Source organism: Poromitra crassiceps (genome assembly GCF_964638095.1).
Source record: "Poromitra crassiceps genome assembly, chromosome: 20".
NCBI classification, from domain to species: Eukaryota; Metazoa; Chordata; class Actinopteri; order Beryciformes; family Melamphaidae; genus Poromitra; species Poromitra crassiceps.
Genome location: NC_139637.1, coordinates 16,123,517 through 16,137,297, shown reverse-complemented (window position 1 = coordinate 16,137,297; position 13,781 = coordinate 16,123,517). Strand labels below are relative to the sequence as shown.

Below are 13,781 nucleotides of genomic sequence, written 5' to 3'. Positions count from 1 at the left end.
GCGAGGGTGGGGGGGGAGAGAGAGAGGGGCGAGAGGGGGAGGGAGAGAGAGAGAGAGATACAGGGAGACGCAGATGGTGGTGACTGACTGGCCTGGAAGAATCAACAAGTCGCGCAAAGTTGTCTATCCTCCTGGACGGAATCTGTTGTAAAAGCGCTCATACCGGGTCTACATTAGACCAAACGACCAAACGCAGTGAACACTGGTGGAGGATTTTACAAATAGGCAAAATGAGAGCTTCGTCCCTGCTGCTGTGTTTTGGCATTTTCTTCCATGTACTTCTCCCTCTGACAAGCTGCAAGGAGCAGCAAATCCCCAAAGGTAGGCATACTGGGCGAACACTCCATGCTGCATCCCAGACACACACACACACACACACCCTGTGAGGTTTTTGTTAAAGTGGTCATAATATAGATGATTATCTACCACCAAACAACACGAAATTCCAATAAAATCTCAGTCGCTCACACACTGCTCGCTCCCACCCTCCACACTGTGTAACGTTATTTTGTGTGGGAATAACAGGCCGAGCAGCTATAAAAGCTGAAATTTCATTGCTATAAGTGCTGCTAGCTGTATTTGGATGTGTGCCGAATTGAAGAGTGCGATCATGACAATTCAAAAAATACCTTGACGTTGTCACGTGTGTTTATCTTTGCCGACAAACCAGGCAGTGTTATTCGTGTAAAGTAGAGTTTTGGTGTAACTTTTCTCTCCCCGTACCGTACGAGAGAACGGGCACGTCGGGGCTGAAGGCGTCCATGCCGCTGACGTGGACGTGACGCTATCCCTGCAGGCGGTGGGCTTTTCCATAATATTACATACATTTGACATATTTAGCCTAAAATAATGTAATATCGTTACATGATGCAAGATGCTGTTGAGTGAAGTCTGCTGAAACACAATTTTTCACAATTGGGAAACCACTCTTATCTAATTCCCTTGCATTTTTGAAATGCACTTTAATCAAAAATGGAATTTAATTTATGATGTTTTAGAGACTCCCTTTTTTCCTCCCTTTTTAAATTCCATTGCAGCTAGTCATTTTGTGTCGCCTATTTTGCCACATTATCATGCCTAACCTTTTATAAGTCAGGTAGCTATAGTAGCTACAGTGTGGCAGCCACACACTACAATATTAATAATAAGAAGAAGAATAACTTTATTTATAGAGCACCTTTCACAGACCGAGATCACAAAGTGCTTTACATAACAAAAGACAAAAGCAGAGATATACAATATTAAAATCGCAGAAACAGAAAGTAAACTGTCCATGTTGTTTAAAGATATACATTTCATAAGGAAAACAACAACACAGGGATACAGAGCTGGACAGGTGTCAGGCCCTGAACGCTTCTCTAAAAAGGTGAGTCTTTAGGTGGCATTTGAAAGACTCCACGGAAACAGCAAATCTAAGGGGCGGAGGCAGGCTGTTCCATAGTTTAGGGGCCATGGTGGTGGAGGCAGGCTGTTCCATAGTTTAGGGGCCATGGTCTCAAAGGCTCGGTCGCCACGGGTCTTAAGGCGAGTGCGAGGAACCTGAAGCAGGTTTAGATCAGTGGATCTGAGGGAACGAGCAGATGTATGGGGGTGAAGTAAATCAGAGATGTAATCTCTGATTGCTACAAGCCGCAAACATGATTAAACCATGCTGTATTGACTGCAGGAATACTTTATTTTAACAAGAAATATAACTATGACATTGCATATTGGTGTAGCCTACTATTTCTACTGATGGTTGGACAGAGATTAGATTTTTGTGCACATTGCTACTGCATTGTGTTTGATGGTATTTGCAGCAACCCATGTGTTAAGGCAGGGATACTCAACTTGCTTTGCCCGGGGGCCACTTTTGTGAAATGATAGAAGGCCAGGGGCCAATTAATAAACAAACAATATACATTTTTCTGTAGTGGATTGTAGGTTTTTGGGGTGTCAGTCGGAGTTTAGTCTGACAATGTTGTGCACACCGGATAGTTAGTTAGGCTAAGTTAGTTAGGTTAAGTACATAAGTGCCTGGGTAGTGAGCAGACGGCGGTATTTGACAATTTAGCAGCTAAATCATAGATTATTGAAAGATATTCCATATTCCAGACTGAAATGCTATAACAGAAGTGGAATATTGGCCAGAATGACATTTGGACACTACAACTCAGCGGGTATCTTGCATGTTGCGTTCAGGACACTGTACATTTTTTTTTTTTTTGCAATTCCATCGCGGGCCACACAGCCGCAAGTTCAGTATCACTGTGTTAGGGGCTTGCCCAGGGGTGGATTTGAACTGCCGACCTTCGGCTCTACCACTGCAGTGGTTAGCGTGCGTGCGGAAGGTCGGCAGTTTGAATCCACCCCTGGGCAAGCCCCTAGGGTTGCTGCAAGCACCATCAAACACAACGCACTGCCATAACTTAACCTAAGTGAGTCCAAATTGGTCTTGTAGTTTTGTCATTATAACGGAGAGCAAAAATATAGAAAGGATCACCAGAAATCTATGTATTTTGAAAATATATTTAAAAAAAAATCCCATCGGGGAGCATTCAGGACCATGTTACCTCAGCTGACAGTTTGGTGACCTAGGATTGATCATCACATTGACAAAATAATGACTTGTCTGTCATCAGTCAGAAAGTTAGTAGATATCAGCAGATTTCCAAGTCTTGTTGGTGAAGGATATTAGATGGAGGGACTTTGTCATAGCTTAGAATTTGGTCAGTCGATATGCCTTTTTAGTTGTGCCGTGCTTGGTAATGTTACAGTAGTGTATGATACGAATCCCACTGAAGTCCCATTGTTTGAAAATCCAAAAAATACAACTGAAAGTGTCAGTTATGGCAGCAGCTATTAGCTCACTTGACTGTACATGCAAGGCAGTGAACCCTACCACCTCGCATGTAGCTTAGGTGGATTAGAAATTAGAACAAGACGGTGCAAAACAAAGCCACAACTGTCTCCCCGCATTCCTCCGCTAATGTTGTGTCTTCCAGAAAAGCTTCTCGTTGTGACTGTTGCAACCGAAGAGACCGATGGCTTCGGGCGTTTCATGAAGTCGGCAAAGCACTTCAACTACACCGTCAAGGTAGGAGAAACGGCGGCAAAATAATCGACCTCTCGGTCAAAGGTCCTTTCCTAAAGCCATGACAGCATCTCCGTCTGTGTCCATCTGGTGCTAGCAGACAGACAGCACACGTGTGTGTGTGTGTGTGTGTGTGTGTGTGTGTGTGTGTTGTGCTGTGCTGTGTGTTGTGCTGTGTGTGTGTGTGTGTGTGTGTGTTGTGCTGTGTGTGTGTTGTGTGCGGTGTGTGTGTTGTGTGCGGTGTGAAGGTCCTGGGTCGAGGGCAGAAGTGGAGCGGAGGCGACTACATGACGGCCCCAGGAGGCGGCCAGAAAGTGACGCTCCTCAAAGCCGCTCTGGAGGAGATGAAAGACGAGGAGACGATCGTCCTATTCGTCGACAGGTAGCGCGTCCTCCGTCGTCGAAGCAAATATTCTCGATTGAACACAGGGATTGAGACATAACGCTATAAAGTTATTATAACCCTTTTCCATAATTCCACAATTTTCAAACAAACAAACAAAACAAAATCACCATTTTAGATGTATGCCCATCATCCAAGTACCGGTATATATTTTATAGTTTCGTAATAAGCCCTTCAGAACGCTTTAACAAGGTTTAATTTATTAGGTAGGTGGCACCTAATTGTGGGTTTTTCAGTTCATACCTTTTAATGCACATCACACACCCACGCACTCCATTAAAACGCCCAAATCAACAGAGTTCAGGTCACACCCCTTCAGCACCAGCTAGTCTGTACACACTGCCTGAAGGAGAGAGGATCACACCTGTCACATCACACGTGATGTTTATTGGTGAGAAGAAGAAGAAGAACCCTGGTCGTTAACATACTGAAACATGTACAGATGCATGCAGGAGAGCGTGTAATGCACTTGGCATTCAAGCTGTTTCTTTGAGTCAAGTAAACCACCACACCACTCCCACGAGGGAAACCCCATCGTTGCGTTCAAACGTGCAACTGGCTTCACACACTGCTTGGCGACCCGGCTCAGTAAAGTTTTCTATTTTCTCTCCCTGTTACACGTAGCTATGATGTGGTTTTATTTTCTCTCCCTGTTACATGTAGCCATGATGTAGGGCTGGGTATTGGCAAGGACCTCACGATATGATACGTATCACGATACATGGGTCGCGATACGATTGTGTCACGACGATACATTGCGACACAATACATATTGCGATATATTGCAATACTCAAATACACAATTGCAACACAATTGCACAATTGCAATACAGAATTTACTCAAAAAAAAAAAAAAATAGAGCTAAAAATACAACACACTGTGTACCACCCAGGTAGTGTAATAATATGTACCGTAAATTCCGGACTATAAGGCGCACCGGTGTATAAGCCGCACCTTCAAAGTTGACTATTTTTTTCTTATATAAGCCGCACCGGACTATAAGCCGCGGGTGTTTTAATGGTATTTTTTTTTTTTTTTTTTTTTTTTATTGTGTTTTAATGTTTAATTACCATATGTAATGCTCCCATTTATTAACATTTCAACAAAACAACATAACACAACACCACCTGTGTTGTTATTTACAGTGCACACAGTGTCATACAGTGTCATACAGTGTCATACAGTGTGGTGAAAAGAGGGCAAGAGAGGAAATTAAAACAGAAGTGGCTTTATAGTTAGAAAGAGTGCTAAAAAAGAGAGTTTTTTTTTTTTTTTTTTTTTTTTAAATCCATAGATAAGCCGCACCGTTATATAAGCCGCAGGGGCCAAAAAAGCCCAAAAAACGGGGAAAAAGGTGCGGCTTATAGTCCGGAATTTACGGTACATCACTTTATATTGATAACTTAGTGGACACATTTTGTCAAAACTACTGAGTGTCGAGTGTGTTACTGAACGCACTGAAATAAAAAGTATTCTCATTGTGTCACTGAAACACACGGCTGTGCAAAGAAAATCGATATGGGAAATATCGATACAGTATCGCAGAAAAAAGTATCGCGATATATTGCCGTATCGATTTTATCGCACAGGCCTACTAGGATGTGGTTCATTTCCTCTCCCCGTTGCACGCAGCTACGACGTGGTGTTTGCCTCGGGCCCCAAGGAGCTGCTGAAGAAGTTCCAGCAGGCCAGGCACAAGGTGGTGTTCTCCTCCGAGAGCCTGATCTGGCCCGACAGGCACCTGGAGGACAAGCACCCCCACGTCAGGGAGGGCAACAGGTTCCTGGGCTCGGGGGGTAGGTGCACCCTGCCTGTTCAGTCAGGCAGCAGAGCAAAAGAAAGTGTCACTGGAATTGTGTGCATGCTTTTATTGAAATAGCAAATATAGCAAATATTGAAATATCCCCATTTGGTAACACTTTATATTCAGGTACACACATTCACCATTGACTCGTTGCTTATGGCATGCAATGCATACTGCGTAAAGCACCAGATCGTAATTCATGTACAAGAACTTCCTCCTTACTACGATCAATAAGCAGTAATTAGGGCCTAGTAGCTGTGGAATATAGTCATGCAGAATGAGGCATTAATTAGTGCTTTATAATGACTAATAACAGCCAATATGCTATTAATATGCATGCTAATAAGCAATTAGTTAATGGAGAATATGTGTACGTTAAAGGCACTATATGCGATTTTCTTTTGGCCCACTACATGTCACGCTAGAGCAGTAGCATCAGACACAAACAAATAGAGCCTATGGAACACATAGGCTCTACCGTATGCCCTGGAGTCGCTCTCCTAGCAGTCTGCTGTGTGTGCACTAGACAGGCAAACAAAACCCAGAGATGCCATAGAGACACTGCGTAACGCGTCATCAATCAGAAACCACGCCCAAGACGGGGGGGAAACGGAAACCCCCCCTCCAATCCTGGCGTTCTCCTATGTCACGTGCATGGTTGCTTGTTGCACACAAAGATCATATATACGGAAGATGAACACTCCAACTTACTTCCTTGACAGCTAGATCCACATTTTTCTTCTCACCGATTCTCAATGACTTCCTTGTTTTGCTCGGGAGTACAAAAAATCTTTAATTGGCGATTTTCTTTTACATTTGTTGTCTGCACAGCCCACCACACAACAGCTTTTAGCTATGTTTAATTCAAGGAAAATGACGATGGTGTGTGGAAATGAACGGAGTGTTTCCCCCGTGATGGGCGTGGCCTATTACATGCAGTGTCTCTATCGTCGCGTGTTGCACACAAAGATCATATATACGGAAGATGAACACTCCAACTTACTTCCTTGACAGCTAGATCCACATTTTTCTTCTCGCCGATCCTCAATGGCTTCCTTGTTTTCCTCGGGAGTACAAAAAATCTTTAATTTGCGATTTTTTTACATTTGTTATCTGTGCAGCCCCACCACACAACAGCTTTTAGCTATGTTTAATTCAAGGAAAAGGACGCTGGTGTATGGGAGTGAATGGAGCGCTTTCCCCCGTGATGGGCGTGTCATGCAGTGTCTCTATGACAGCATAACCATGACACGCTTCCACAGCATAACCGCTGTTAAATAATGAGAAAATAACTTGAGCGCCACAGTACACACCACACGCACGAAGAAGGCGCAAGCAGCTTCAAAACAAGCCTACATTTCACAACAGACAGAGGGGGCGTGGCTTCCTTCACTGCTCAGAGCAGCATTACCCCTCTCTGTCTCGCTAGATGTGTAGTAGTAGTTTGCTGGCATCTAGTAGGGCTGATTATCGTATTTAGTGCCTTTTCAATATAAAGGGTTACGCTACATTTTTATGTTTAATCTGCATAAATGGAAACAACGTATGTTATGGGGAAAGAATGCTGCCAGGAACATAGCGGTGCGTTTTCTAATGATATGCTTCATGTGTTTTTTGAAGGAGTTTAACAGTCTCTTTTATAGCAGGGAAATAACAGGGCTTTCAGTGAAGCCAGGCAGCGCTAGCAGCACTGGGGGCTGGGCATGACTTCACCTGGCAGTGTCCCCGCGCGCTTTATTGTGAAGCTTTCAGCTTGACTCAATGGCGCTAGTGTTGGGAGTGTGGACAGAGCATGGCACACAGCGGTGCACACAGCCATTCATGACTATGGACATTTCATGAAGCGCCCTATTGTATGAGCCTCCTGCCATTTTCTCACTTCCTGCCTTCTCCCAGGGTTGTTTCTGTCCTCAGGTTTCATTGGCTACCTCCTCTGTCCTCAGGTTTCATTGGCTACCTCCCCAACATCAAAGAGATGGTCGCCGACTGGGCGGGAGAGGACAATGAGAGTGATCAGCTCTTCTTCACCAAGACTTATATCAACCCAGAAAAAAGAGTAGGAATACTAAATATTATACTAAATCATGCAACGTTCAATTTATGGCTCTCTATATGACACGATCATGCACCTTTTTATGCATTTAAGTAATGTGTTTTAATATGTATTAGATATGACTCCAACTTGTACAGTACAGTGAAAACAATGTATTTTCCCCCTTTCAGAAGTCCATAAATATCACAATAGACAACAAATGCAGATTGTTCCAGAATCTTCACGGAGCTCTCGGTAAGTGCTTTGAATTCTGTGTTTTTTAGGCCCAGACAATGTCAACGACAACACACTGTAACAACTAAAAGTATTTATTCAATGGAATTAAGTTTGTTCGCAAAGCAGGAAAGTTTCCCTCCCCCGTGCAGGGTAGGAAATTAGCGGGCGAAATTGCCGTAAAAAAAAATCTAAAATTGGAATTGGGATGACAGGGGCTTTTAAATGCACCCGTAAAATAAAGAGTTAACCTTCTGTATTTTATTTTAACGTTACTCTGTATTTGTTCTGTGTTTGCAAAGTGTGACTTGAAAGTGGCCAGCTAAGCATCCATATGTACAAACCCCCTACCCTCTCCTACTAGCGTTATTTTAAATAACGCTAAACATTAGCAATCTAGCTAGCTAAGCTGTTTTAGTGAAACAAGTGTTACATGAGACCTTGATTATTTTTTGAATTGCTAAATGTCAAGTTGCATGAAAATGGTTTCATGCAATTTGCAACGTGCCTGAAAGTTTCACAGTGTAACTGACCACGTTAGTTTTTCAATTATTGTAATCTGTTAATAGTGGCATTTTAAATTTAGAATGTCGTACTCATTACTCACATTTTTATGTATACGCAGAGAAAATGTTTGGTCATGGAAATTTGGTTTAAAGTCATGGATGAGGGGCGGCTGTGGCTCAGGAGGTAGAGCGGGTCATCCACTAATCAGAAGGTCGGTGGTTCGATCCCCGGCTCCTCCAGTCCGCATGTCGAAGTGTCCTTGGGAAAGACACTGAACCCCGAATTGCTCCTGATGGCTGTGCCAGCGTGAATGGGTGAATGTAGGCACATTGTAAAGCGCTTTGGATAAAAGCGCTATAAGAATGCACTCCATTTACCATGGTAAATGGATAACCCTTGGTCAAAATGAGTATGAACCCTGTATTTACATCAATATCTGAATCAGCTTTATTGGCCAAGTATGTACACATACAAGGCAGCGCAAGCTAGCTGCCTAGCTAGTTAACGAGCTCACTAGTTACTGTATTCAATATGCAAACCACCCGCTGAGTCAGGACAAGAAACCGATTGAAATGAAATAGAAAATAGAAAGAGTTTGTGACCCTCTCTCGGTCTGCCCAGAGCCCAATGAAGCTGCCAAAGAGTCGACTATTGTGGGTTGGAGCCAGATGGACTGTCGGTCTTCTACGTGTTATTTTTTTCTTTTCAATTATTTATTTGTATATTTTCATCTTTTTTTGCAATACAATACAAAGACAACATAAACAAAAACAACAACAGAATCCGAGGGGGGTAAATAAAAATAATAATAACAACGGTCAAATTAGACTCAGCCCTCAGTCTTAATCCGTTTCACTCCTGTAAGACTGAGAATATTACTATTTAAATCTTTGCATAACGTTAGGTGGCGCTGTTGGAAGCCTTGCATCGGAGAACCAATCATGAGTGTTGTGGGCGGGCCTGCTTTCTGGGCGCAGTGACGCTCATGCAGAACCAGTGTCTCGCAAAACATCGCCGCGTTTGCGGAGAAACATATTAATCACTTAGAAACAAACATAACCTGTTAATAGGACGTGTTTCATCCGGCCCCGGCGGCTAGAGGTCTTTTCCCCAGCGATAAGCCCGACTCCCGAGGCTAACGTTACAGAGCCTGCTGATGACTCACAGTAGCAAGCGGACCACTTCCGGGTAGGAAACATTATTGTAAAATAAACAACAGCTATAAATTTTGTTTGGAGCATATCAGCTTCATACTCTGTGTTAGGACTATGATAAATGGCATTGCCGCTACCAAATAAAATTCTAATAATAAATGTAGGCGTGTCTGCTGCCGGCCGTTCTCGCCGGGCTCGGACAGACAGTTTCTGACAGTGAAATTCCCAGACGTTTGGTGGCGCAGCTCACCAAACGTCTGGGAGCCGAGACTACGGTCAAATAGACTCACAAATAGTGTATACAACAATAGACAAGGGTCAAGGCAACAATTATTCTAAACGAGTGGACGAGTATATTCAGAGGTCCATGAGGGGTTCCCATGTTCTCAAAAAGACGTCCCCCTTATTCTTCAAGGCATAGGTACACTGTTCCAGTCTCAATGTTTCATTCAAAGCTTTTTTAAACAAATTAAATGTTGGAGGTTTTTGGTGGTTCCAGTCTACATGTTATTTGAAAAGTTTTTGCCAAGTACATTACATGTACATACCATGCCAGACAGTGTTGTTGAGATTATAGGAGATGAGGATTTTTCAACTGTGATTGTTTATGAACTTTTATGAATAATAAAATGTGCTTGGATAAGAGTCGTTGAATATTGGTCTGTCTCGTGCAACATAGGAGAAGCGAGGTATTTGCCAACATTTTATCAAATTGCCCAGGAAATGATCCAAAATGCCCCCGAAATGTATTTCACGGGAGCAAAACAAAAAAAAGCTATTGTTTACAAAAATATTTCCTACCCTGTCCCAGTCACTATTGAAGTGGCGTTTTGTGTTTTTTGCTGACACCAGCTTCTTCTCCAACAACTCCCTCTGCATCTGGAAAAATCTAACGTGTTTCAGTTTATTGGCTTCCTGCTTGCTACTGTAAGGTCTGCATGTTGAGTGGGAAGATGAAAGCGAGAGAGACCACCCCCTGCTTTCACTCCTTTAAACCAAAGGTCTCCTAATGATCAGAGAGTGAACATTTTAGTTGAAGTGCTGCTCATAAGGGATTATAAGGTTTGCCTTCCAATTCGCCAATTCTCACTGTAGTAAAGCGTTACCAACTGAGGAAAACGGAAACGTTTTCAGCGGTGAGCGTTGCTGCACGGTGGAGCCGAACTCCGAGCGCTTTCTGTCCGCCTGTTGTAACATTTCTTTCATCTGTGTATGGAAGGAATGTCTGAGTTAGCTGTGAGTGAGAGGGATGTGTCTGAGCTCACGTAGCTCAGCCCGGGAGGAAGGAGGGAGGGAGGGAGGGAGGGAGGGAGGGATGGAGGGAGGGTGAGATGGAGGGAGGGAGGAGGGCAGCTTTTCCCAAACACTGAGGACAACCACAGTTTGAAGTGAAACACAGCTGTGCTCCCTGGGGTGGGATCTGCTGTTGTTCAGCGATGGAAATCTCTCTCTGTATGTCGATGATTTTTCTTCTACATCTTTATGAAAGAAATGACATGGCCAGAGTTTGAGTTCAGGTGGTTAACGTCTGCACAGGGCATTTTAATGTCAGAATCCAGCCTTATCAGCAAGATCAAAGTGAGACTTTAACAGAGAAGAGAGTCCGATCCCCACTGTAGATTCAGACTATTCGCCCCCTAATGAAAGTCTGGTGTGAGAGGGAGATCTTTGGTGGGAGGTCTTCCCCACGCAGGAAGTGAGGAATCGGCGCTCCGCGTTAGAGCTCACCGAGAATGACTGAACCTCCTCACCCGCTCCACCCCCACCAGACACGAACTCCACCCCCACCAGACACTGACTCCACCCCCACCAGACACTAACTCCACCCCCACCAGACACTGACTCCAACCCCACCAGACACTAACTCCACCCCCACCAGACACTAACTCCACCCCCACCAGACACTGACTCCACCCCCACCAGACACTGACTCCACCCCCACCAGACACAAACTCCACCCCCACCAGACACTAACCCCACCCCCACCAGACACTGACTCCACCCCCACCCCCAAGAACACATTTAGGGTGAAATCACACACACACCTCCAGTTGGTTTTATTTGGTCTCTGAACAAGAGTGGAAAAGGTGACGTCGTTGCATTTTTGGACTTAGTGCATTTAGGTTCACACTGTCCCAATTTCCAAGCAAAGTTGCAAACAAGTCACGTGACTCACAAGTAGCTCATTCATTGGACAACATGTTGGTAATCTGTCAACCTGCCAGGTTAAAGAGTATGGTGGCAGAGGGCTGGACAAAATAAATCCAGCTGTGGTAACTCTAGAATGGTGGACTTGTCTGCACTCTGGTTATTTGCCCTCTCTTCGTTATGCTAGGCTTTTTAGTAACCGCTGGCTATTTGAGCTCAGCATCTGTCTCCTAATACCCACAAACCCTTGCGCTTTGGGGCCGTTTCCTGTGGCCGATTCAGAGTCTGTTCCTGACAAACCGCTCTGCGGTTCTGTTGGAAGAGGACAGTCGTGTCATTGTGATTATTTGGTGCCATCGGGGGTTCAAATGGCATTGTTCTCATCTGGCCCGACAAACTAAAAGGGATTTCAAATAAACAAATCAAACAAACCGCCCCAAGCATGTTTGTGGTGTGAACGCACCCTAGATTACTGATGACACCTTACAGGATTTCTGGATATTGAAATCATGGAAATCACGCTCTCATTTGCAGCCACCAAAGTGCAAAGTTGCTTAGAGCAGCTATAGTGCCAGTAGTACCTATGTGTATGTAAGAAGCAGCTAAATCAGTTATTTACTGAGCCTGGTATCCAGTCCCTTTCTGTATAATATAACTATGTGTATGTAAGAAGCAGCTAAATCAGTTATTTACTGAGCCTGGTATCCAGTCCCTTTCTGTATAATATAACTATGTGTATGTAAGAAGCAGCTAAATCAGTTATTTACTGAGCCTGGTATCCAGTCCAGTCCCTTTCTGTATAATAGAACTATGTGTATGTAAGAAGCAGCTAAATCAGTTATTTACGGAGCCTGGTATCCAGTCCAGTCCCTTTCTGTATAATAGAACTATGTGTATGTAAGAAGCAGCTAAATCAGTTATTTACTGAGCCTGGTATCCAGTCCCTTTCTGTATAATAGAACTATGTGTATGTAAGAAGCAGCTAAATCAGTTATTTACGGAGCCTGGTATCCAGTCCAGTCCCTTTCTGTATAATAGAACTATGTGTATGTAAGAAGCAGCTAAATCAGTTATTTACGGAGCCTGGTATCCAGTCCCTTTCTGTATAATAGAACTATGTGTATGTAAGAAGCAGCTAAATCAGTTATTTACTGAGCCTGGTATCCAGTCCCTTTCTGTATAATAGAACTATGTGTATGTAAGAAGCAGCTAAATCAGTTATTTACTGAGCCTGGTATCCAGTCCCTTTCTGTATAATAGAACTATGTGTATGTAAGAAGCAGCTAAATCAGTTATTTACTGAGCCTGGTATCCAGTCCCTTTCTGTATAATAGAACTATGTGTATGTAAGAAGCAGCTAAATCAGTTATTTACTGAGCCTGGTATCCAGTCCCTTTCTGTATAATAGAACTATGTGTATGTAAGAAGCAGCTAAATCAGTTACTTATGGAGCCTGGTATCCAGTCCCTTTCTGTATAATAGAACTATGTGTATGTAAGAAGCAGCTAAATCAGTTATTTACGGAGCCTGGTATCCAGTCCCTTTCTGTATAATAGAACTATGTGTATGTAAGAAGCAGCTAAATCAGTTATTTACGGAGCCTGGTATCCAGTCCCTTTCTGTATAATAGAACTATGTGTATGTAGAAGCAGCTAAATCAGTTACTTATGGAGCCTGGTATCCAGTCCCTTTCTGTATAATAGAACTATGTGTATGTAAGAAGCAGCTAAATCAGTTATTTACTGAGCCTGGTATCCAGTCCCTTTCTGTATAATAGAACTATGTGTATGTAAGAAGCAGCTAAATCAGTTATTTACTGAGCCTGGTATCCAGTCCCTTTCTGTATAATAGAACTATGTGTATGTAAGAAGCAGCTAAATCAGTTATTTACTGAGCCTGGTATCCAGTCCCTTTCTGTATAATAGAACTATGTGTATGTAAGAAGCAGCTAAATCAGTTACTTACGGAGCCTGGTATCCAGTCCCTTTCTGTATAATAGAACTATGTGTATGTAAGAAGCAGCTAAATCAGTTATTTACAGAGCCTGGTATCCAGTCCCTTTCTGTATAATAGAACTATGTGTATGTAAGAAGCAGCTAAATCAGTTATTTACTGAGCCTGGTATCCAGTCCAGTCCCTTTCTGTATAATAGAACTATGTGTATGTAAGAAGCAGCTAAATCAGTTATTTACGGAGCCTGGTATCCAGTCCCTTTCTGTATAATAGAACTATGTGTATGTAAGAAGCAGCTAAATCAGTTATTTACGGAGCCTGGTATCCAGTCCCTTTCTGTATAATAGAACTATGTGTATGTAAGAAGCAGCTAAATCAGTTATTTACAGAGCCTGGTATCCAGTCCCTTTCTGTATAATAGAACTATGTGTATGTAAGAAGCAGCTAAATCAGTTATTTACTGAGCCTGGTA

The 13,781-nt window shown here is 43.1% G+C and overlaps 1 protein-coding gene and 1 pseudogene across 2 annotated transcripts in view; one reads left to right on the top strand and one right to left on the bottom strand.

The window, feature by feature from the left end:
- The window catches only part of LOC310794898 (E3 ubiquitin-protein ligase TRIM35-like), a 571,381-nt pseudogene that overhangs the window by 339,991 nt on the left and 217,609 nt on the right, over positions 1-13,781 (bottom strand). The window lies entirely within an intron of this gene.
- Positions 94-13,781, top strand: part of plod1a (procollagen-lysine, 2-oxoglutarate 5-dioxygenase 1a) — a 31,655-nt gene continuing 17,967 nt past the window's right edge. The window contains exons 1-6 of the mRNA XM_083656767.1: positions 94-321; positions 2,985-3,076; positions 3,322-3,455; positions 5,110-5,273; positions 7,225-7,337; positions 7,505-7,568. Coding sequence (XP_083512893.1) covers positions 231-321; positions 2,985-3,076; positions 3,322-3,455; positions 5,110-5,273; positions 7,225-7,337; positions 7,505-7,568 — 658 coding nt within the window. The 5' untranslated portion in view covers positions 94-230. The remainder of the gene's footprint in view (positions 322-2,984; positions 3,077-3,321; positions 3,456-5,109; positions 5,274-7,224; positions 7,338-7,504; positions 7,569-13,781) is intronic.